This window comes from Anarrhichthys ocellatus, unplaced genomic scaffold, assembly GCF_004355925.1.
Source record: "Anarrhichthys ocellatus isolate YVR2014 unplaced genomic scaffold, GSC_Weel_1.0 scaffold7, whole genome shotgun sequence".
NCBI classification, from domain to species: domain Eukaryota; kingdom Metazoa; phylum Chordata; class Actinopteri; order Perciformes; family Anarhichadidae; genus Anarrhichthys; species Anarrhichthys ocellatus.
The window spans coordinates 10121839-10147168 of record NW_022280037.1 but is presented as its reverse complement, the minus strand read 5'-3'; the positions used below and the strand labels follow the sequence as shown (position 1 = coordinate 10147168).

The 25330-nt window shown below is 40.7% G+C and overlaps 2 protein-coding genes across 3 annotated transcripts in view; one reads left to right on the top strand and one right to left on the bottom strand.

Annotated features, from left to right (window-relative positions):
• Positions 1-3771: 3771 nt before the first annotated feature.
• LOC116383789 (M1-specific T cell receptor beta chain-like) lies at positions 3772-10782 on the top strand. The gene is made up of 7 exons (XM_031847883.1): positions 3772-3833; positions 3927-4232; positions 6179-6229; positions 9727-10059; positions 10166-10189; positions 10295-10401; positions 10484-10782. The coding sequence occupies exons 1-7, from the start codon at positions 3797-3799 to the stop codon at positions 10508-10510; spliced, it is 885 nt and encodes a 294-aa protein (XP_031703743.1). The 5' UTR covers positions 3772-3796; the 3' UTR covers positions 10511-10782.
• A 3433-nt stretch (positions 10783-14215) lies between these two features.
• The window catches only part of paplna (papilin a, proteoglycan-like sulfated glycoprotein), a 31204-nt gene continuing 20089 nt past the window's right edge, over positions 14216-25330 (bottom strand). For both annotated transcript variants that reach the window (XM_031846971.1, XM_031846972.1), the window contains 16 exons: positions 24220-24424; positions 23621-23797; positions 23332-23482; positions 22880-22960; positions 21870-22065; positions 21569-21653; positions 21327-21453; positions 20194-20665; positions 18315-18473; positions 18103-18230; positions 17079-17133; positions 16750-16896; positions 16365-16492; positions 16058-16166; positions 15306-15481; positions 14216-14857 (listed from right to left, as the gene is read on the bottom strand). In XM_031846971.1, coding sequence (XP_031702831.1) covers positions 14697-14857; positions 15306-15481; positions 16058-16166; positions 16365-16492; positions 16750-16896; positions 17079-17133; positions 18103-18230; positions 18315-18473; positions 20194-20665; positions 21327-21453; positions 21569-21653; positions 21870-22065; positions 22880-22960; positions 23332-23482; positions 23621-23797; positions 24220-24424 — 2557 coding nt within the window. In that variant the 3' untranslated portion in view covers positions 14216-14696. The remainder of the gene's footprint in view (positions 14858-15305; positions 15482-16057; positions 16167-16364; positions 16493-16749; positions 16897-17078; positions 17134-18102; positions 18231-18314; positions 18474-20193; positions 20666-21326; positions 21454-21568; positions 21654-21869; positions 22066-22879; positions 22961-23331; positions 23483-23620; positions 23798-24219; positions 24425-25330) is intronic.

Below are 25330 nucleotides of genomic sequence, written 5' to 3'. Positions count from 1 at the left end.
GTGATGTGGTTTAATGTCAGCCCCTCACTAAAAACCCTGCTCTCTTTTTTCTCTCTGTTGTTCTCATGTTTAAGATCCTGAGAGGAAGGCTGAATTACAGATAAATTACCTCTGACATAAACAACAGACTGATTTTAAAACAGAATGAAAATAACATGCTTTCTCACAGTCAGACTTTCTCAAAGAATCATGAAAGTGAGATGGAATTTTGATTGCAACATACAGGCAAACATGTAATTCATTTCATCAGACAAAATCAATTTCAGATTTCCACAATTTATACAAAGCAGGTGCTGCAATTTACAAAAAACAGCTGACAATAAATAAAAACAACAAAGGAGTCTTCAGGAAAATGAACAGACCAGATGTTGAAAATAAAGAGTAAGTTTTAGTGAACACCATTCATGGCACAGACAGGTAACGTTAAATCATGTTAAGAAATATCAAGGAAAAGCAGTAACAACAACCTAAACAAATACCAGTTCAGCCTCAACACACTCAATACAATGTATTCATATTTCACCAAATCAACGGCATGAAAGGATCATAAAAATGCCAAACAACCAAAAGAAAAGCTCAGTCAAAAATAAATCAATTGAAAGAGTCCCAAGAAGCGAAAAGCAGAAAGCTAGCTAGCGTAGCCAAATGCACTGACAAAGCAAATGCTTACCTTGGTGAAGTGAAGCTGTGATTTCAGTCCAAAGCAGACAGGAGGAGGCAGGACAGGAAAACTCCGGTGTGCAAAGGTGTCCTCAAAAACAGTCGGAATTTGCACGTGCATCAACTGGCATGGGCGGAGCTAGTTAATGAATTAATCAATCAGCGATTAAGAAATTAAGCGGTGGATTTTCAACAGTAAAACACAAAATGATCATAAGACGCATTAGAGGCAGACTTCAAATAAACAAGTTTTGTTTGTTTTTGTTTTATTCAAACAAAATAAATGAAAAGGCAAGAAGCAAAGACTGAGAAAAAGATAAATAAATTAGTCAACATAATTAAATTATCATCAGGGCTAAATTGACATTGAGATTTTCTATGTAAACAAAGACTATGGAAACATAACAAACTGCAAAACAAACAAACAATGAGACAATATGTTCAGATCCATTGCATTGCTTTTATTCTAAATTCTAGGAGTTCTGCTCGTCTTTGGTGGGAATGAAGATAAGATAACTGTCTTAATTGCAAACGGGCACTGCATTGTTGTGGTCTGCTTAAACTTTTTAAATAACATTGTTTACAAAACTGGCTTAATACTAAAAAGAAAGACTATGAAAGGAATTCAAAAAAGGTTGTGCACTGGAGGTAAAAGTATGCTGGATGCATTAAACACACAAAAAATGTAGGCCTGCATTTAAGAGAACTACAATTTTAATAGCAGGTTTAGAAAATTAATCAAGCTTTAGTTTCTAACATTCCTTAAATGTTTCCCGAATCACAGCAGTCAGACATTTGTATTCTGAGACGACTTTAAGCCTTAAAACCACTACACTGAGAAAACCCATTAAAAAGGAAAGTGCACCAAAGAAGCAAAAGCAGAATATTTTTTTTGATAAGATCAGTTGCAAGCAGAGGAAGAAGGTGGCGAAGAGGAGGTGTGATGTGTGGAGAAGGGAAGTCATCTCTCATTTCATCTGTAATAGGTTTGTGAGCAACATGTGAATGCTCCACCTCTGACAGCTGATCTCAGTAGGCCTTTATGCCGTAATTGCACATTTAAGATGAAACCAATTTATTGATTTGTCACTAATGCACAGATTTTGATTTAAGGATGTCTCCAGCTTTATACACGTTTGGATTGTTAGTGCTTGTGCTTACGAGTAAGTCTGATTCGGTGTTTTGTGGCCTTTCTTTGAATGTAAAGTACTGTTGTCTCTGTAACATCTGCACCACAGTGTGTTTATGGTATTTCTTGAATTCAAACGTTACAACACTAATGAGATGAAATCTCTTTATTCACAGGACAAGTGGAGAGCGTTTCCTTTGAGCAGTCCTCTTCTCAAATTGTGAAGGTCTGGGCTGAGAATGTCAGAATCAACTGCAGCCATGATGACAACAGCCTCTCGGTTATGATGTGGTACCAACACAGACAGAGCAGTCGGTCCATGAGCCTCATCGGGTACATGGTCGAGCAAAGTCCTCCGAGCTACGAGGAACAGTTCAAAGAATCCTTGTTCCGGATAAGGAGAGAAGACACATTGAGAGGATCTCTATTAATCCGTGGTGTGAACTTAACAGACTCAGCCGTGTATTTCTGCGCTGCCAGCACACAGTGATGTGGTTTAATACCATAGCTTCACTACAAACCTGCTACGACTTATAACAGCTGCTGCTCAGGGGTTTGTTTGAAAATATGATGGTTTATTGGGGTATTGTTCAAGTATTGCTTTGCTAATAAAAAGCAACTGAACATGTTGTAAATGTATTCACTGTAAAAGACAAATATTTTAAAAAAAATGAATAAACAGTTCATTGAGAAAATAAATTCCAGATTGATTGAACATTAAAATTATTATTTATTGAAGCCCAAAACCAAAGTATTCGAAAAAAATAAAAATTTGACCTGATGGTGCTCGACTCATTTTTACACTTCATACTGTGGAACAAGATGCAGAAGCAACAGGAAGTAAAGAAAATACTACTGTATTTAGCAGACTGTGGTTAAGCCTGACAAAGAACTGGCAACATCTACAAACACGGGGATACATTGACCACCAACCGACAAGGAACAATGGGAAAAGATGTATAGTGGGTACACACACAAGAACAAGACACAGCTGCAGTAGGCAGGAGGGAAACCAAAGGATGGGCAAACAATGGAGACGAGTGTGTGGAAGGCATTGGTGAATTACCAAACGGGCCCCTAAACCGGATCTTCTGCATGAAGTCGCTGTTGATAACTTCACATTTTTTGTCCCAGAGTCAAAGGCCTCAGTCAATCCGATCAATGACGAGGCCCTAAAAGTGAAACTGAACTTCAGAAAGTCATTCATTCCTGCTGATGCATATTTTTTTTAAAATGCACTAGAGGAACGCACTATTGTTTTTGTTTGTCAAGTTTTTCTTTGGTTGCAAAATGGGCTACAAGGGCATTACGTTGTGCATCCCTGTGTTGCATAATGACAATGAATGATCCTTGAATAATTCACTTTGAAGATAGAAACCATCATGATACATTCTGAGTGACTGTTTACCCCCTGAGTTTATTTTGGTAATGTGCTTCTGTGCTGTAGCGGTTCATTGGCTGTGCCTGCACTGTAAATCCTCTTTAGTGCCATCTGGCGTGGCCCTTTCACGCGGCCATGCCCAGGGGCCCTTCATCTCATCTTATGGTGGTGGGCAACAACACCAGCAGAGACAATAAGACAGGTGCGCAGGGGAAAATAAGGCTGCTCACAAGAGGAACTCAAGTGGTACAAACTCTCTGGGAAAAACAATGCAGAGCACCCAAAACAAAACCTCAAAAATCAAGCGATAAACACAAAACAAAGTAGAACTGGAACTAAACGGAGTCCAAAAACCATGAAAACAAATAGTCGTCCTGACATTGCACTGAAAAAAGTCAGGGGAGCATAAAAGTCATGATATATAATCCTAACATCTTCTAAGAACCACTGCCACAGAGCAAAGCATTTGATCCTGCAGTTGCAGCTCAGTGTCCACTAGGAGACTGTGACTGTACTCAGAGACTCCTTCACACTTCTATTTGTCAATGTTTTGACTGTGGCAGAACAGTGAGGTCCACCTGAAGACAGAGTTGTGATTTTAAATATTTCATCTGATTGATGTTGAAATGAAGCTGCTCCTGGTTGCTGTTCTCATCTTCACCAGTAAGAACATTTAAATTCAGTTGAAAGAACATTTTATTTCTTCTTCCTCGTTGAAGTTGTTAATTCATATGTTGTTTTTTTCTGTTTTTCCAGATTCCTCTGTTGGTGTAAAAATTCAGCAGCCTCCATCTTTATTCAGCCGTGAAGGAGACTCGGCTGTAACTCTGCAGTGTGAACAAGATGCCAAGGATCATTACTACATGTTCTGGTACAGACAACGCAGCAGCAGGGAAATGCAGCTGGTCACATACTCCATCACTGTTAACCTGGGGAGCATTGAAGCTCCTTTCAACAGCACCAAGTACACCATGTCCCGGCCTGCAATACTTAGCTCCTCTCTGCAGATCCACCCTGTCGAGGCCGGAGACTCAGCTGTGTTTTACTGTGCCTCCAGTATAGCACAATGGTTCAGAAAGCCTCAGCAGCTAAACAAAAACCTCAGGAAGAGATGACAGGGAGGAGGGTTAATGTGTTGAACTCTGCAGGATTCTGGGTAAAATCAACAGGCCGACAACGTGAAAAATATGAAACATGTTTTTATTCAAATCTATTAATTCATTCAAAAAAAGTACAAGAATGCTTCCCCATAAGTCACGATGTTCCTGCAAGACCACAACGCTGATCAGTTCAGATAAGTGAGCAGGTGTTAACGTGGTAAACATGACTAGTCACATTCAGTATTATTGTCCTACAGAGATTCTCTGATCTGTGTCATTTAGTGCTTTGGTCTGTTATTTGACTATAATTCTGTGTGCAGCCTGGCAACACTAAAGTATATCAAGTTTGAGAGGTTATCACACGCTGACCTCTACAGGAGTCACATGGGATTACACTTAAATAACAAAACAAAAAAAATCACCTTGAGCTTTTCAGAAGTCAGGATATGTCAAAGTGAAGCCAAATCAAATATTTAAAGTTGTATTTGAGATGGAATCTTAGTGAAGAATTAGGCTGAATGAGCTGCAATGTACATTTAACAGAGACATAGGGTTAGGGTGATGTATCATAGAAATGCTTCATCTCACAATTAAGTAGATACAAGATCATAAAAAGGTTGTATTTTGAATATGAGCACTCTGGTTGTTGGGTACTGGGTGGATAAAGAGGTGTGACCAGCAGAGATGTCACTCCCTCTGAACATCTTCGAACAAACAAACACCAGTTTCCCTTTTCCTTTCCACTGTTCTTGCTTCTTTTCTTAGCTGTCCCAGAAATAGCAGCAGTCAGGTCGGAGGCCGCTCAGCCGTCAGTCAGCCCGACCTGAACAGCTGCTCTCTCACACAGAGAGAGATGGAGGCTGAGATATGGAGGAGCTGGGTGGGGGAAGGAGAGGGGAGAGAACGAAAGAGACTTCAGGTTTTTGTGTGATGCTTTTTCACCGTGGGGACAGGGGGCCACGGTGATACAATCCTATAGAGCCGCTGTACAAAAACCTCCTCCCATTGACGCCCATTGTGTAGACTGCTACATGCTACCTGGGATACTTGGAAGAGCAGAAAAATCAATAATCGGAAGGTGTGTAAGATGTCAGGCCAAACTGGAACTGGAAAGTCAACATTAATGGACAAATTGGCTGAAAATGAGTTTTTAAAAAACAAGTTTTAAATCATATGTGGAGCATTGGGATGCTTCTTTTATTCATCCTGACAAAAGCAACATATTTGGACATCATGAAGCTCATCCTGCATGTTGAAACCTTCTTCATCCTCTGGATTATTACACTGTGCTTCAACATGAGGGTTATGGAAAGTTTTGAGACTTTTTGGTAGAGGAGACATTCAGTGTGACTCTGGATCTGAAGCTTACTTTGGAAAGGGAACAAAACTCACTGTTTTGGGTAAGTAGCATCTCTCACTGCTGCAGTGCACTGGTACACACTTACAATAGTTGAAATGTTGGAATGAAAGTGAAGACAAAAAACTGTTGTTGTTAAAAGCTGAAATATTGAGCTGAAGTGAAAACACTGTGACCAACACTGAACCTGCTTACTTTGGCCAAGGAACCAAACTGACTGTTCTAGGTAAATATTTCAGTTTATTATTGAGTTTTGTTAAATGTCACATTGCTGTAGAGTCTTAATATAAACAGAAGTATTGGTAAAAACCTTCCAAAGATAATTGTGGGAGAAAGACTCAGGAGTTTCATGCTCAGTATTTCTGCACTGTGACAATGCAAATGAGGCTTACTTTGGAAAAGGAACCAAACTGACTGTTCTGGGTAAGTCAAGGATGGTTCAGATGGAACTAATGTAATAAGATGTGTCATTGGGGTGGTGCATTAAGAAACTCAATGTACTTTTTAGTTCAAGTTCAGCTCAGTGGTTTTTGATGTTAAGCTTAAGCGCTGTGCCAATAACGAAGCCTATTTCGGCCAGGGAACTAAACTGACTGTTCTCGGTGAGTAAGACTTCAAACCTTCTTCTGATTAATTCACTGGTATAAAGGTCTGGTGTCTGGGGGGAAGTTTTGTGTTACATTAAAGTTATAAAAAACAGACTGCAGTGCAGTAAATGTTGGTATTTCAATTTTAACAAACAAATACATTTAATACAATAAAGAAAATTTGAAAGCAACAAAATTCAAAGACGCGAAGTAAAAGCAGCATCTTGTGCTGTTTTGAGCACTGATCAAGTTCACTGTGACTCTGGTGGTTATCAAGCTTTCTTCGGTGGAGGAACTAAGTTAACGGTTATAGGTAAGAAATATATTTTCTATATACAGTCGTTGATAAAGTCTATGGCAAGACATCGGAACAAATGTAACAGGCTTTGTAATTGGAGTCATTCCTAAACAAATTGTATGTACCCGACCTTCTGTTAAGAGCTTTTTGCTCCTAAGCTTAAACACTGTGTCAGTACGAAGCCTACTTCGGTCAGGGAACTAAACTGACTGTTCTCGGTAAGTAAGACTTCAAACCTTCTTCTGATTCATTCATCCTGTAAAATAAGTGAAACCTGCACAAACAGGTGGGTTTCTCAAGTCTAATGCAACACAAAAAAAGTTCATCCTCAACAATCAGACTGCAGTGAAAGAAATGTTGTTTTTTTGGATTGAAAGAAAAGTGACATTAATATAATAAACACTTAAAAGGTAACCAACAGAAGGAAGCAAAGTAAAAGCAGCATCTTGTGCTGTTTTGAGCACTGATCAAGCTCACTGTGACTCTGGTGGTGGTGAAGCTTTCTTCGGTGGAGGAACTAAGTTAACAGTTCTAGGTAAGAAACTAAAACACGTTTAAAAATACAAACGTAATTCGAGTGTTTGAAATGTGCAGCACTAAAGTCCAGATTAAGTTCTGCTCAGAGATTTATACTCTTAACCTTAAACATCAGTTCGAAGCCTGTTTCAGCCAGAGAACTAGAAAGTAACAAAAAGTAAAAGCAGCATGTTGGGCTGTTTTGAGCACTGATCAAGTTCACTGTGACTCTGGTGCTAATGCAGCTTACTTCGGTGGAGGAACTAAGTTAACGGTTCTAGGTAAGAAATCTAAACTTTTTCTTAAATTGTGGATTTAAGAAACTTATTTCACTCAAGTCTAGTTTGAGTTTAGCTTTTTGTTGTGAGGCTTGACATGGCAGTTTAAGCCGAGGAACAAACCTGACTGTTCTTGCTAAGTTAACTTCACTGTTAGACTTTATGTTATTAAAAAAAATTGTAAAAAAAAACAACAAGATTGTAGTTGTTGGTTCTAAAGAAAAGTTGCATTGATTATAAAAATAAAAAGTAATGAAACAAAGTAAAAGCAGCATCTGTTTTAAGCACTGATGAAGTTCACTGTGACCCAGAATGCAGAGGCTCACTTTGGTGGAGGAACAAAGTTAACAGTTTTAGGTAAGATATCAAAACAAATGGGAGAAAGTCATTGTCACTAAAGTCTAGTTTAAGTTCTGCTCGGAGCTTTTTGTTCTTAAGTTTTATTATTTCAGCCAGGGAACTAAATTTGATAAATTAATATTAATTACAACAGGAAGATAATTGAGATGTCCCTATTACATCCAGCTTGGTGAAAACAGACTGTAGTTGTTGGTTTTAAAAAGGAAATCTACATTTATTACAAAACTAAAGTAAAAGCAGCATGTTGGGCTGTTCAGAGCACTGATCAGGTTCACTGTGACTCTGGTGGTGCAGCAGAGGTTCACTTTGGTGGAGGAACAAAGTTAACGGTTTTAGGTAAGAAAACATTTGAAGTTCATTAAATACTGCTCAGGTACGGTTTAGTTTAGATTGTGTTTTATACTGTTGAGATACTCTAAGAATCAAATGACTTCTAAAACAACAATGTTTACCAAATATTTCATTAGATAATGATAAAATAACCAAAAGCACAAATAGATTTAAATGGAGACAGTGAGTTTAGCAGGATTTGACTGTTTGTAAAATACGAGTTAAAGTCTTCACATGTAAAAGAGTCACAACGTTGGAACTAAGACAAAGAGCCAGCTGGAAGAGGTTTTGTATCAGTGGAAAGTCTCTGTGGTCCTACTCCGAGGCTCTCTTTGGAGCTGGAACTAAACTCACTGTTTTAGGTAAGAAAACCTGCACAAAAACGTCTCAGAGAAGAAGATTATCAGCTTGTTTATATGTTAAGATTATAGTCGGTACTAAGAATTTATTAAATAGACATATTTAATAGTGAACAAAAGTGTACAAAGTTTAAAGTGTGAAAGAAGTTATCTTAGAAGTTAGTTTGTGCCAGTAAAAACCAGCATTGTCTATGTTCTCCAGTAAAAGTACAGCAGCAATGAAACATTTGGCTCTACGCCCAGATTATTCCTCTAAAGCCAGTTCTTATCATCTCTGTGAAGCACTGTGAGCTCACAGTCTGAGGCTCACTTTGGAGCTGGAACTAAACTCACCGTTCTAGGTAAGAATCACAAAACTGAACATAAACTATTACAATGGTGCATATGGACAGAACAGTAAAGTAGTTGGTAACTTGCAGGTTACGGGCGAGGGTTGTTTTTAACATCATGCACTTAAATAGACCTTAAGTCAGAAGTTGAATGCTGTTCGGCACTAATTTAATTTGGTATGAGTGTGTATTGCCTCTGCATTTATGTGTGCATAAAAAGGTTTTACTTCCTAAAAAAAAAAGAGCACAAAGACAGTCTACAGCTTTCAGTGCTGGAAGCCTGAGCAGTCTTTCTTGTATAGCCTCGTATCAGTGTGAACAACTACGATCCTGCTTATTTTGGCAGTGGCACCAGACTGACAGTGTTGGGTAAGAAAATGATCAAAAAAAATGACATGTATAAATGTTTGTCTTGTGACCTTGTCTTAACTTAAACCTGAGCCTTCAGTTTAGTGTTGTTTTAATGTCTTGATTAGTTTTTTGCTGAAGCAGCATCGTGTTGCCGTGCGTCAAAAGTGCAAAAGAAAATGTAAAATTTGAGGTAACCAAGATGATCTCTATGTGATAAGTCTAGGTACGAGACAAGCCGTAAGAATTGGCATTCAGAGGATATTATAATCATTTTCTCAGTTGCTAAACAGAAACTTAGTTTTTCCTTCCTGCATCAAAAAGTAAATGAAAAACCTCTATTCAAATTGCATTCATGAGTGGGATTCATGATATTGTAGTTTCTAGCTTATTTATGAGAAACCCACAAACGCTGCGGAAAAAATAAACTGGACGTCATCTCAGTCCAACAGCTCTTGTTAAGATCAAACATTTTTCTGAGTAACTTAGACTTTAATGTCTCTCAATGTGACCTTTAACCTGTGACGGTCATGTTTTATTTGGTGCAAATGTTTGTTGTGAAAAGGTATTTCTGTCATGTCTACATTCTTGTGTCCAGAGGTCACACGAATAATTAAGGATCCAGGATTGCAGATAGGTTTGCTGTAGATCTATAGGCAGCTTTAATTCATGGTGCGTTTGTTTGTCCTTGCAGAACCAGGACTTAATATCGCCGAACCAACAGTCAAAGTGCTTCCACCTTCTCCAGAGGAGTGTCAGAAGAAGACCATTGTTTGTGTGGCCAGTGGATTCTACCCAGACCATGTTACTGTAACCTGGCTGATCGACGGGCAGCAGATCAACGAGAGCAACTGGAACGTCACCGACAGAGTTGCCCTCCGGGAAGAAAACTATTACAAAATCACCAGCAGGCTGAGGGTCTCTGAAAACGACTGGTTCACACGCGACAAAGAGTTCACCTGCACCGTCAGCTTCTTCAATGGGACACATACTAAACATTTTCCAAAAACAATTTATGGGGTAAAAGGTAGGTTTCATTTGAAACTCAGAAATGACCTCAACGTGTTCTCTTTGCAATTGCAAATACATCAACAACCATCTGTCTAATGCTTTTCTTCTTCTTCTTCTATCAGCTAAAGAAGGAGTCCTGACAAGAGGTAAACATTATTCTGTGTTTCTGAACACCTCAATGCATCATCACTACTATTTAGAGTCCTGTTTGGTCTTTGAATCGTGTCAATAAATGTTTGAACTTTCTGCAGAGAAATATTTGAGGGTCACACTGACCGCCAAATACTCCTACGGTGTTTTCATCATCAAGAGCATCGTCTACGGAGCCTTCGTGGCGTTCCTGGTGTGGAAGCTTCAGGTTTGTTCCATTTTACATAAATTAGGCTGAAGGAGTAATAAGAAAAGAGCTCGTAACGTTGTGTCTTTTCTGTCTGTTGCAGAGATTAGCCGGGAAGCAGAACGACTGACAGCGGAGGTCAGAATAAATAAATCTAGGAGATCAATAGTGTTTGATTCTGTAAATAAGGTGGACAAGTTATACATCCACGTCGTTGTATGTTGCAGTGCATTTACACTCTGCTAAAATAGAGGAACAGTTCTGTGCATATTGTTGTTAAAACTGCCATACAAATATTTTGGGTACCAACTTTTTACAAGTACTTATAACAATAATTCTGTGTTTGTGGTCGTGAATTGCTTGGTTGCTTGATTTTCTTCTCAATAAAAGTATTTCAGAGGATCTTTGTCAATCATGTGCTTTCATTTCTCTATATGAAAAAAAAGTTTGTTTATTATTCTCATGACATCTTCAGACTGTTACATTCAGTTTATTTCTAAAAGGGCATGGGTTCATCCTCATATCATATCAGTCGTTCATATTATAATGGTTGATTTAAAATCAAAGAATTAGACATTACTCTCACATTTCATCCGACACTGAACATATATTTTTTCCGCAGACAGTGAGGTATTTCTGCCTGTTTTCTGAGAAAGAAAGTATTTTTCACCTACATGCATGATGTTGAAACATCTCAGCTCGGAAAATCTTCACAAGCTGTCATTTGGGTCTCGACAAGTTTTTCCATTGAGCAAACTGAGAGGTGACTAAGTTTCTCCAGTGACATTTGATCTGATAAAATTCCATCAACTGATCTGTGTTTTAACATTTTAAAAGGAATCATTTGACTTCATCAAAGTCGTACATCTAGTGAGAGAAGCTTATGAGGGTTTACGTTCTCTTCATGAATAAAGAAGATGTTCCTTTAGTTGAAACACGTTCAGCAGGAAAGTAAATGTAAGAGTGTGAGGCGACCACACGACAACAGGAAGTCAGCGTCCTCATCTGAGAACAGAAGGAGGTCAGAGCTGTTGTTGGTGAGGGAGACAAACCGGAGCTTGAAAGCCTGCAGAGGAGCAGAGAGCGACAGCAGAGGAGAGGATGTGGTCACAGAGCAGCCTGCATATTGCTCTCTGTGCTGAGAAACGACGAAGGTGCAAACCTCCACTTCACCACAACCTCCGGCTGCAGCTGCACCTCTGCACCTCACTGCAAAGCAAGTCTCTGAGCAAACAGCTGGAAAAACCTCCATTTCTGTGTCAACCGAAGCTACAGAATGAACATGAATGTGTGTTAATATCTGTTACAACAGCTGTTTACTGTCATCGGGTGCAGAAATATGCATTTGATTATGTTGTAGGAAGAGCATGAGAGCAGTACATGTAGTTGCAGTCAAAGAGATTTAAACTTTATCAGGTGGACTTGAGACAACAAACAGTTTAAGAGTCTATGCACGTGTTACTGAAGTCTCATTTTAATATGAACCATTATTTGAGATATTATTATTACTAACTATATTTAAAACATGCTTCTGACCAAACAATCCCTCATCAACAGCGGTGATCAGCAATAAAACAGTAGTAGAAGTACTTTGCTACACGTAGAAGTCCTGCATTCAAAATTGTACTTTATTAAAACCAACGTACAAAAGTAGTACAATTAAAAATATACTTAAAGTACCAAAAGTAAAAATACACAGTATGCAGAATGGACCATTTCAGAATAATAACAGCTGATGCATTAATGTGTTCATCTCTTCAATGTTGCAGCTGATAAAGGTGGAGATCATTTAAATTAGTTTATATTCTTCTAGCATTCTTATTTAAATCTGTAGTCATGTCAAAATTTGATTTGAAAAAACAGATAAAGGCCGTTCCTAAATTGAATAATCCAAGACCATTGTGGTAGACATTCTGAGGGCACAAAAAGCAAAAAGCATCGTTATTAATTTAAGATATCTTATGAAAACAACTCAAAAGCAGTTTAATTTAAAACCCCTGGAGCGCAAAAAATAAATGTATTCATCTGTTTTTGCAAATGCATCATTCATTTATTTATTTTTTGGTAGTATTTTGTATTATTCATCTGACTCTGCAGTAATAAATAAATGCAGTGCAATACAAAGTACAATAGAGTAAAAGTATGAAGTTGCAGAAATTGTTAAGTACAAGTAGCTCAAAACTATAACCAAGAACACTACACTTGACTAAATGTAGTTAATTTCCAGCAGTTCTCATCAAACTATAAATGTATTCTTTATCATTTAAGAGCCCAGTGAGGTTCAAGCTACTGCACAAACATCACTACAAACACGTTCTATTTTCTCCATTTGTTTCCTTAAAAAACATGTTTGTGTTCACCGGAGTCACACAAACAGGAAACAAAGTGTGAGAGACCGCAACAGAAACGTGGTGTGTGTGTGTGACATCTGTGAGCTAGATAATTATATCGCCTCTTGTGAACCCTGACCTTTAGATTTATCTAGAAACTGCTGTGAGGAAACAGTTCATTACAGGAATAAAGCTCTTGTGCTTATTTATAACTCAGTATTTGTAAGTAAGTATATTTGTATCAGTAAGTATATTTCCAAAGTTAGTTACAAACTGTCTGATGAATTAAAAGACACCTATATTCTTTTACATTATCAACTTATACTAGCAGGACTAAGTGCAGTACAAAAAAGGCCACAGTATTTTCCACAAACTGTATTATGGGAAGTAAAACCAGAGGACAAAATGCAAGCTGAGACAGTAAATGCTCTCTTATAAATCTAAGATTCTCATAAAGGGAGTTTTTTATTGGACTAGAACTCTTCATGCAAACACCAGATCAGTCTTAATGCAAAGTAACAGTTAAACTACAACCCGACGCCTCCAGTAGATCAGAGCTCTCACGAATAACTCACTTTTCACTGATATTCAACAAGTAAACAAGAGAGACATTTCTACAAAGACACACGTTTGATGTTTAAAGCTTCCAGTTTCACAGGATACCCATCATCACAAAAATGAATTTTTTTAAAAGAAATTAAGTTGTACATAAAAAACCTGCGCTTTCCCACTGTGACGTGTAAAAAACAGCAAACAGCCAAACTACAATAAACTGATGTCGTGATTTTTCTAACTAATCTCCAAACAAGGCTCCCAGTTTCACCATCAATATTATTTACAAAAAACTACACAATAAAAAAAATAAATCATGTCGTGTCTGTAATGTAATTCATAGTAATTGTCTTAGGTTGTTGTATTTGTTGTTTTAAATGGTACTTTATTTTTCTTGTGCTGCTGTAACATGTGAAAGTAAAGTCTTACCTTCTTTTCTCTCATCTCAAAGCTAATATTAAACTCCGAGGAGGCATTTTAACAGATAACTTTTGAAAGCAATGGAGTTGTTCATATAATCATGAGTGAAACAAACCACCTGTGTTTAGACCTGTGACATCAGCAGCCATCATCTGGCACACCTGACGTCAATTATCAAAACACCTCGAACCTCCTGATGAAGGTTTCAGAGTCAAATTGAGAACTTGCAAACAGCCACAGAGAACAGTAAAATACCGGCCTGCTGCTATAAAACAATGGAAATACATGAAGGAATGTAATGACCATTTAACACAGTTCAGAAACGACATGAAGCTGAATGAGACATGCCATGTGTCACGATGAGCGTCCCCTTGTGGTTCAAACTGGAACATCCAATGACACAATAATCCAAATCCAACAACCGCTTTTATCAAAATATTATTTTTAATGTCAAATAATTACATAAAAATAAACATTAGGAAGAGAAGATACAAGCTCTTTTTTTATCAGTGAAATGCCAAAAATATTCATTAAAAAACAGAGCAGTGGTCAAAACATTTTAATTTCACTGGATTTACATGTCAAATCCTTTTAATGACCTGCAAGTAAAACAATTCTCTAGAAAACAGAGAACACGTACAGTAGGTCCAAGGAGAAAATAACTTATTTTAAAGACGTGGCGGAGGAAGAACGACAAAGAAAGTTCGACTCTTGCGTCATCACATTCAACAGACTCTCCAGGTTTACGTGGTGCGTTTAAGGCCCCTATTCAGTGTCTCCATATTCAGTGTTTAATGCAGCAGTGTACAAACAGACTCCCTGAACTCCAGGTTCACAGATTCAACAACATCTGCTAGTAATCAGTCCCTTTTTCCGTTGCAGTTTTGAGTGCTTTTGGCAAAAGTTCAGTGTTGGAAGGTTTTTTCAAAATGCAGCTGCGATGTCTGAAACACTAGCCCTCGGTCGTCCCCTCTCTCCCACCCGTCCCACAGTTTTTAAAAAGCCTCTGCAGCTTTAGCCCAGACGACCGGACCTGTCGTTCCTCTGTGAGTGCCTGGTACAGCTGGCACAGCAGAAGCTGGAGTAGTACGAGTTGGAGCAAAGTCTGGCGTAAACTATCAGGTCGCAGTTGGCAAGATCAGGCTGGTCCACGCATTCTGGAGGCACATCGTCATCTGCAACAGAGACAAAAGATATTTAGTTTGTACATTCAAGTCAATACACAGAATATTGTGTGGTGTAAATTCATCTTGAAATGACTTCCTCATGTCAGTCTTTTACACTGTGTTCACCTGCATGGAACAGATCTGAGTTTTTCATGTTATGTTGTCTGAAAAATATATATTTTTTTTGTTCCCAGATCACTGAAAATATCGCCCTCGTCGGCCCGGTTCCAGATCCATAAATTGCTGCCCACATCTCCAATTTCTTTCAGAGATTCAAATAGTAGAAGTCGTAATAATGAAGTGAAACAAAGTGGCAATTCAGTCAGAGTTTAAACCGTTTTTCTTTTCTAATAAACCAAAAGCTAAAACTAATTCTCATCTATGAAAGCTCACAAACAATCTGTTGATCACATGATGTATACTCTGGAGGATGGCTGTGTCAGATGATCATCCTCACCTTGCTGTGTGTCTTTAATGACTCTAACTTCAGCCGTGGCGCTCACAGAGTAGATGCCGGTGTAAGCGTTACAGGTGTACGTGCCCTCGTCTGAAGGCTTGACGTTATTCAGGATCAGGCTGCCGTCAGAGGACGTCAGGATGTTACGACCGTCTGGACGCACCGGTACACCGTTTCTGTAGTAAAAGAGGAGCGAGACAGTTAAGGCCCGTGAGCTTTGTGCACCTTCTTTTACTAACTCAACTGACTATGTCTACCTTGAAAAAGTCACATTTTTGTAAAATAGTAAAAGAGTAAAAATAATACAGCAATGTTCTTATGAATCATTTTAGATTTTCCTTTTGAGTAACTCAACAGAAGACTATATAACTTTTTATTCTTTTAAAACTTTTTTTATACTTATTCGCCACGAAAACCCCCCCCAAAACAATCAATCTCAATGAATAATCTCTGACTGTGTTACAGAATGAACAAGTTGGATAACTGTTGAACTGAACATCTAAGTCAAAGTAATTAATAAATGAATCTGGAACTGAACATCAAACTAACGACAAAAAAATCCTAGGTGAGAGCATTTTTAATTCTATCTGCGCCTCTAGTAGGAGTTATGTACTTGTTTATGAAAACAAATAACCTTTAAGTCACTATATGGTGCTGCACGTGTTGCTCCCTGCTGTGCTGATTTTTCTTGGGCTTTCTTAGATTAAACAAACATTCACAATCACGTCTAACAGATGATACTTGTGATTTACCTGGACCAGCCTATGTTGACATTGTCTCCTGACACCACACAGGAGAGCAGCGCTCTGCTGCCTTCAGACACCTGGATGTTGTTGGGAGCTGTGGTGATCTTCAGGTCGACTGGACAACAGAAACAGAAGAAAAAAAATCTGATCATTTTTGTCAACCTAAAAAATCCTCACAAACTCCCAGCTGCATATCCTTTGTCTATTTCATGACATTCATAAATACCGACCTCTGCTGGTGCTGAAGTGAGATTACAGCATCAACAGATGCCTGAACAGAGGCCCAATGATCATGCAAAACAATAAAAGTCACCTTGGACTCTGAGCTGCAGCTGTCGCTGCTCCAGCTGCTGCTGAGAGGAGGCCGTGCACGTGTAGACGCCGGAGTCTGCAGACTTCAGAGAGCCGATGGTCAGAGTGCCATCTGAATGTTGGGTGAACCTGCGACGACACAGCAGCGAGTCAAGACGCCTGTTCGCACTGCCGACCAGAACATCACAGCACAATACGTCTGTCTATACGGCTACAATAGGTTTTAGATAAACCTTAGATAAAGGTGGCAATAACACATCGTGAAAAAGTAAAAGTCCTGTATTCAAAACCTTATTTTAACATTGTCAGAAAAATCTACTGAGTGGTTAGAAAGTTCCTTGGAATCACAATTAGTGCATGAATCAGTGGAGCAGTGTGACATTTACCTGGAGTCGCTGAGGGCGTGTCCATCTTTGGTCCACTGGATGCTGACGGACCGACGTGCTGACGGAGGGACGATCGTGCAGGACAGTCTGGCAGTTTGTCCGGCTCGCGTCTCCAGCAAAGACGAGCTCGACCGCTCGATACTGAAGCTGAGAAGAAATAACAGAGACAGTGGCTGTTTCATCATTTAATACCTACAGAGGACATTGGAAATAATACAAATATTAAGCTTAACTGATTTTGGTGTTTTGTATCTTTCATCTTCAATTTCTCTTCTTTGTATTTTCAGGGAGACAGAGTTTTGTGTATACAGAGAAAGAGAGATTCTTACCGAGGGAAAGGACCGTCTCCGGGCGGTAAGCTAGGAACCGGCTGAGATGATCCCACTATGACACACACACACACACACACACACACACACACACACGATTGGGGTCAATGCTCCTGTCATAATTCACTTACAATATGTCACATCATGCATAAAGACTGGCTAACGTTTTCAAGGTCAGCATGTTCTGACATCACCTCTGACATCATCTATGACATCAGCGTCGCCCTGATTTCGGGATTTCCGTGTGACAAACTAATTGGGGTTAAAGTCGGTCAAATTAAGGTTTTGACCGAATCTGGCCCCAATTAGCCGAATGCACACCGGGAGAAAGTGTTTTTCCTCAGAAGCTTTCTTTGAGTCCTCCGTTTACAGGACAATGTACACACTGGTTATATCCATGCATGCCTTGTATTTGTAAAAAAAAGTGTATTTCTTTAGTGATTGATAAAAAAAACAAATGAGGAATGATTAAAACAATGTTGACAAAGCAAATTACTTCCACACTGCAGGTAAAAACTGCATATTTTTGCTTTACTTCACTTCACTTTAGAGGAATTTTTGTAAAATGAATCTCCTGTGGTCTTATTAAAAACATGAAATCATCTAACAATGAAGCAAGGAATCTGTCTGTGTGTCCTTTGCATATCTCGAGAACCACTTATCCAATCTACTTCACACTTGGTGTATTGCTGGGGACCCAAGGGAGTGCTTTCTCAAATTTGGTGCAATTTGGACACGTGGCACGTTCAATATGAATAAACTTTGAATAAACAAGTGAACAGCGCTCTGTGCAGCAGCATGTGTGGAGTTTTAGGGGCCCTCGGACCAGCATGCCGTTCGCAGTCTATTTCACCGGTGTTTATGATCGAGTAGCTGTGACTTGTGTGTGTGTGTGTGTGTATTATGTCATGGCAGCTGTATTACTCAGGACTCAAGAAAGCCCAGTGTTGAGGGTGAAGTTGTTTGTATGAGCGGTTCACAATGTTTTCAACTGCACTAGTTTCATACGAATGCACTGCATTACCTGAGACAGACAGGTAAATGTAGCGGTGGTCTCTCTCCTGTTCACGAGTAGCCACACACAAGAACCAACCAGAGTCCAACTTAGAGAGAGGACCAACTAACAGGGAGCCATTGGGCTGCTGGTGATGCCTAAAGAACATATAGATAAAGAATAATCACAAACATTGACAGAAAAATGAAATACACTGCGTGTGTGTGTGTGTTTCTACAGACCTGTAAGTTGACAGAGGGACGCCATCTCTTCTCCACTCGACATTGACAGTGGAGGACGGCGGCGGGCTGACTCTGCAGGGCAGCACAACTGTCTGGCCCACTAAAGCTTCCACTGTGGAGGGGTCAGACTTATCGATGGTCACTTCTCCAAGGGTCAAACTGAGGAAACAGGAGGATACAAGCACAGAAGGAAGGAAGGAAGGAAAGTAGGAAAAAATAGGATGGAGGATCAGGAGGAAGTTGGAAGATTGAAGGGAGGAAGAGAATGAAAGAGTCACTTTATGCTCCGCTGTGGGTACTTTTATTAGTAGTCACCAAAGCAAGCATAAAGATCGCCCACAACCTGGCTTTAGAAGTTCAGAGAGAAAAGACAGAGGGGAAACCCAGCTTTGGCAGACAAAGGGCCCATGCAACGTGAAAAGTGACGAGACAAAACAATGCAACCTTCACCCGCAAAACAGCTAATTATGTGCGCTACAAATCAAAGACAAATTTCCCAGAAAGAAGTAGACTAACAATGTCCCCCAAAAGACGTAGCTAATACACCAAACTACACGGATGTTGAGGTGGAGAAAGACAGAGTTTAGTGACAACACAAAACCAACACCATGAAGCATCACAGCAGAACCTTTATTAGTTTGATCTAATTGACATCAAGGTGACAACACAAAGCACGCAGGTGGTGGACACAGTGAGGTAGCGGGCACAAACAAGGAAAAGGACGAAGACTAACGCGAACTCCAGACAGACAGTGAAAAAGTCCCAGAAGCATTGAAACAGAAGAGACGTCCATTTTAGGGTCGCTGTGAGGTTGTCGACTTCTCCTGACATTTTGACGAGGTTAAAGGAAAAACATAAGGTGTTGCAAGCGTGAGAGTAAAAGTCTGTGGAGCTCAAGGTACAGTAGCATGGATGTGGTTGAACTTTACAAAGCAAGGGGTGTAGATTATATCAGCGTCACAAGAAGGTATGTGCGTTTACATATAGTGGAAAGAGCATGAAGCATAAAATAAAGCACATGTATATAATACAATATAATAATATATAATGTGTTTAAAGAGTAACTTAACATCAGACTGTTTCACGGCCCTTCCTGGTTGAAAGTTTTGGGTTTGTTGCACCTGTTACCACTAAACAGTGATGTCATGATGTACTGACACACCCTGAAGTACTCTTCTACATCAACAAGCCTGTGGCTGTGTTCGAAATTGCATACTTACGTACTACATACTTACATACGAGATACTCAATCAGTGTGTATAACAGCAGACTGTTACCTAATGTGTGCTCAAGCACACTTCGTAAGAGTAATATGTTAGTATGCGATTTTGAACGGAGCCATCCAGGGGCTGTTAAGTTACACTTCAAGTTTGTTAATTTAGTCTTAAAAGCTTGTTAAAGAAGGCAAGATTGACTATTTATTAAGTCTTCACTTTGATTTCTCAAATTACAGACGCTTAGTAATTGATACATTTTACTGCACACATAAAAAAATAAGATTCTGTGAGTTATGTGAATGAAATCCTTCATTTTTTAAAATTATTTTTGTTGTATTTTTGAAAATATCATAATAATATGAATTCTGGATCTGGTTTGTATAAATGTGTCGTGCATGTAGGCTGGGAATATTTAGCACAATACATTGAATCATCATCTTATTTTGGGGGGTAACAGAACGATGCACGTGATTTGTGATCTGCGGATGATGTTTCCTTCAGCTCACTCTTTGGCCCTCCTCACACTCACAGCAGGGCTGAGTGGACTGGGGCTCCGTCAGCAGGGGGAGGAAGGCTGTAAACGGCATTCTGGGGCCAGTGGAGCCGGTGCTGGGGCAGGGACTGAGCTTTTCGCCGTGCTCCCTGGGTCTTTTGGGTCTTACCTCGCTGCTGGGCCGGTGTGCTGTGCATCGGCAGCAGGGGAAGGTCGGTGAGTGCGCAGTAAGACTCTGGCTCTGTGGGCATGGTTGGCGGCACTTGTGGCCTGTCTGCCGGTGTTGCTGGTCGATCTTCCCTGGACCGTGAAAATCCTCCCCATGCTGCGTGACCCCCCAGACATGGATCCACCTGCTCCAGATGCTGTTCCTGCTCCAGATGCGGTCCTTCCAGCGGTGGACTCTCTTCTAGAAGTCGGCTGCGCGGCGGGAGCGACCGGGCCCGGGCCCTGCTGGCTCGTTGCAGCCCCCCGGCAACCCCTCTGGCACTCGGCCCGGGTCATGAAGTTGTTACTGTTGCCGTGGCAACCTCCGTACCAGAAGTGCACGCACTTGGAGGCGATGACGTCGTAGTGGTAGCGCGGCACCCAGCCGCTGCAGGAGCCGGCGGCGCGAGGCAGCGAGCAGATGGAGCGCTCAACTGCAGCAAAGAAACAGAGCAACATGAAGTCTCCAGGACTCATTACCAACTTTACCTGCACTTTCATCTCTATCACATGGTCTTCATCCATGGATAGAGTTTGCTCAGTTGACATCATCATCTGATGAAGGACGTATGATTCAATTTAAAGCTACAGAACAAGCTAGTGAGGGGACCTGAGGTGGGATTGTTTTGTTAAACTACTACTTTTAAGATCAAGAATGAACTTTTCTAGGAAGAAAATTTTCGTTCATTTTTCTTTTTACAAATATAAATTGTATCCGAGTCCATGACCCGACAGACTAACAGCCCTCTGACGCAACAGCCTTCATTACAATCAGCTACATTTCTTTGGTACGGCCAAGACTACAAATAGAAAACTGAATATATATTGATCACAAGCATTAAGTTGAAAACTAGAATTCCTGGATCAACTGGGGATATTTGTGCAGGAAATGTGAAGAATTTATATTTCCCCCTGCTTCCATTAATATTACTCATTTCCTATTTCCTCAAAAACAAAAGGCTGTGATTATACTGAATAGATTCACATGTGGATTAATGTAGCAAACCCTTCTCTTCACAAATACGAGTTTAAGAACACACACAAAAAACTGAGATTAATGTGTAATAATGTATTTGCAACTGCTCAATCTCTTACTGTGGTTGGGTGGGTTGGGGCAGCTCTCCCCGTTGGGTCCTCCTGCAGGTGTGGTGCGGTCATAACAGCACCCGTAGGTGGTGATGCGGCACTGCGCTCCATTCTCAGTGGGAAGAGAAGGAGCAGCCTGAGGAAACGTGACATCACAGATTAGAAGAACGGTTCATAGCCCGTCTGGTCACCACAGTAAAGAAGAGTTTGTCAGCGAGCATGTGAAATAAATGAATTTGATGTTTGCTTACAGTAGGTGCAGTGGCCGCGTACTCCATGCAGCCCTCCCTGTTGGGGCCACGAGCCGCCGTCACTCTGTCTTGGCAGCATCCGTAACTGACAGGAACAGACAATAAAACACTTTGTACTGAAGGTACAAAAATAACATAAATGTGCAACTCTAAGAAAAGAAAACCTCTTAGTGGTAACCGCTGTGGTCACTTAGTGGTAACACCAAACAATCTCTGGTTAGAGGGCCATAAAAGTGTCACCCAGACTCTAAAACAGGATCCATATGTTCCCTCAGCCAAATGACAGGTTGGAGCTGGATACCTGGTCTGGACGCAGTGTGGCTGGACAAGAGTGGGAGCTGGGACATGTGGGCAGCCCAAACCCTGGGGGCCCCCGGCTGAAGTGCGTCCGTCCGGGCAGCAGCCATAATGGGACTGGCTGCAGTGGAGGGCCGGGGCGGAGCCGTGAGAGTCGTGGACTGTGTTCGTCTGGCTCGGGTCCGTCTCCGGCCTGCGAACTGTGATGAAACCAAGCGGGAGGCGAATTAACATACACACGCGAAAGAGAAGTTCACACATCGCTTTAGAAATGTACAATGGAGTCTAAGCTTTTGTGCTGGAGGCCACACAGCGAGCCCTCATGGGAAGCTGCAACACAAAAGACCACAAGAAGGAAAAACATACATACAATTAACCAGAAACATTTGTTGATGGAAAGATGAAGCAGGGAACAGAGGAGAATGAATTGGGACAAGAAGTTCCAGCCGTCAGAAGAAACAATCTCACAGGAAATGAACACTTGAAATTCTTGCTGCAGAATGCCAGAACATACCAAAAGCACAACAGCCAGCACTTGCACACTTCAGTGCTTTGGAAATATTTTAATCAGGCCAACAATGCCCATGGACCCCTGAAATCAGGTCAATCAGGCCTGGATAATTAGTGCTGGGACAGGGGCTGGGGGGGGGGGGGGGGCTGTTGGGCACAAAGTGACAGGAGTTATATCAGCAGAGAGGATGGGGTTCAGAGGAACTGAGGGGAAGCAATTATTAGGGTGCTGTCACACTTTTAGCTTTTTTTGTTTGGTTTTAACCATAATGGAAAAGGTTTTTTTTTTTTTTTTTTAATAAAACTTGCTATCTTGTTAACACACATATCATTTGGTCTAAAATGCTTTGTATTTTTTTTTTTTCAGAGAGTGACTGTTATAACTGTCATTAGTAGGGTTTAGATTTGGCTGCTAAAATATTTACACAAATGTAGATTTTTAAGAAAGCAAGTATAAACCAAGCTTTATAGAGAAACAGATCAAATTTAAGAATGGAGTCCAACCTGTCGCGTGGTCTGGCACATAAGGCTGGAACACAGTCTGTGTGTTGTCGTGTCCTCGTGTGTCCTGGATGCTGGGAACCACTGCACAAAAAACACAACAAACAAACACAAAACAATGAGAGCAGCTCAGCATACGGTGAAGGTGAGTGGTTGAATTGTCTCAGTGAAGGCTGACAGTGACAGAAATTAAGACAATGTGAATTGTTTTCTGCTCATCCGAACTAGTTCTTATTGATGCAATCATTTATTCTGAACTTGAACATCTGTGTGTACTTTTATTTAAAGACAGAGCTACAGGAACCGGGTGTGTAGAGCAGTGAAACGAACATTTAGTCTCGTTAAAATGCCATGTGATGTACTTCATTCAGACAGACAACAATACAGATGCAAAATGATGAGGTGTGAGCAAAGAAAACATGTCTACTTCAGGGGCTCGTGTTGCATGTTCTCACCCTGTGGGCTGTAGCAGGACTGGGTGTTGCAGCGCTCCACGGTGGAGGGTTTGGGGTTGGCGTTACATTCAACCACAGGGTACAGGTTCCTCTCTCGGTCGGAGCAGATCACCTGTCGCTCTCGTGAGCCGGAACCACAGCTCTTAGAGCACTGAAGGAAAACCAAAAGAGATTTTAACCAGTGAAAACTGTCTACCTGAAAGAGACATACATGCTTCACATTCAGCCACAATAACTGCACAGAAGCGTCCCAGTGTTGCTTGTGTCTGCTGGTCCCTATCACACTCACCAGGCCCCAGTCCCCGACGTGCCAGCTGATCTGTCTCAGGCAGGCCGCCATCTCACAGGGTCGGACGGCGGTCGGGCGGAGCAGAGTGCTGCAGGTTGTTTCCTCCAGCCGCATTCGTTCTGAACCAACACAGGTGACTTCCCTGGTCTGCTCGCCTGAACCACAAGTCACCGAGCACTGCAGACACAACAGCACAGATTGCTCTTCAATATGGAGGCCCGCAAAGTCGTAATGTTTGTAATTTGAATAAGGTGCAAGAAAAGAAACTATACTTTATGTGAAAAGACACATCTGGACTTAAATCTGCAGCTTGTGTTTGTCTCACATGAGCCATTTATTATCAGGTTCATTTTTCTATTTTCACTTATCTTCACTTGATCAACCACCTTCTAGCTTTTTAAATTAAGGTTAATTAAGGTTCTTTATTTTGCAACAGATGGGAATATTTTTCACTCCAGTTGGAATAGTGCTTAAACTGTGAGCTTAATATGCTAATAAATGTAGAATTGTTGAATTAAGTGTAAATAAAGCTCGTTGATCTTAGAATCTTGTGTTTGGCTCAAATTGTTTCGTTTCATTTGGTCTGGTGTTTCACTCACCGCGCTCCATCTGGTCACTTGATACTCTGCACACTTCTGCATGTTGCAGGTCTGCAGAGAGGGCGGTGCCTCGGCGTAGGCGGCGCAAACGACATCCTCCACCACGCGGGGGCCCGCGGCATCATGGGAGACGCACTGCACGCTGCGCACCTGAGAGCCTCCCCCGCAGGTAACGGAGCAGGTGTTCCACTCTCCGGTTTTCCAGCTGGGAAAACCCGACGTGAGGAAGAGGAGAGAGAAGAAAAACAGAAGTCAGGAGACGTAGTAATGTAGAGCACAGAAAATGAAGAGGGCTTCATTGTGTAGTACAATGTGGGATGGAAATGTGAAAATCTGGGCAATCTAAAGCATCTCAGCCCCACTTGGTATTGTTCTCGTCAATGACATGAACTTTCACATAGAAATTCTTGGCAGACTGCAGCATTAAAGAGCAACTTAACCAACAGTCAACAGTCTGACCAACAGTTATGATGTAAAATAAGAAACAACTCTTAAAACTTGAGAAGCTGGACGCAGATCAATTTGGCATTTTTGCTCGACTAAAAACTTTAAATGATGAATTGAGAACCAAAAATGTTTTTCACATCCCATCAGCAAATCGATGACTCGACTAATGGTCCCAGTTAAGCATTCTTTGGATTTGGAACAAAACCCTTTAGGGTATAAAAGGATGCATCGTTTTAACAAAGCTACTAAAATAACTTTTAAACTACTAGATGCGATCATGTTAAAAACAACACATCCTTTTTTGGAGATTGCAGCATGAAAGAAAGCCCAGAAACCAGCAGCTGAAGGATAGAAAGTATTTTTCACCTTGTGGTTAGTTTGATGACTAGAAGCATTAATCACAAAGAAAGAAAACCAGCAAGCTCAAGTGTTACCTCTGCCCCGTCAGCACACATATACACCAACATCAACTGTTCCTGGTCTATATCTTTCAATTGAGGGATAAAGAGGGTGCAGTTAGCGTCCCCCGAGCTTCTTAAACATCTCAGCATCAAAGAAAAGAAGCAGGAAATACCAGAGAGTCACTGACTGAAGCCCCGGCTATTTACTACCACACTCACTGCTGCTGTGTGCCATTCAGATGTACACAATCCCCAATACCCCC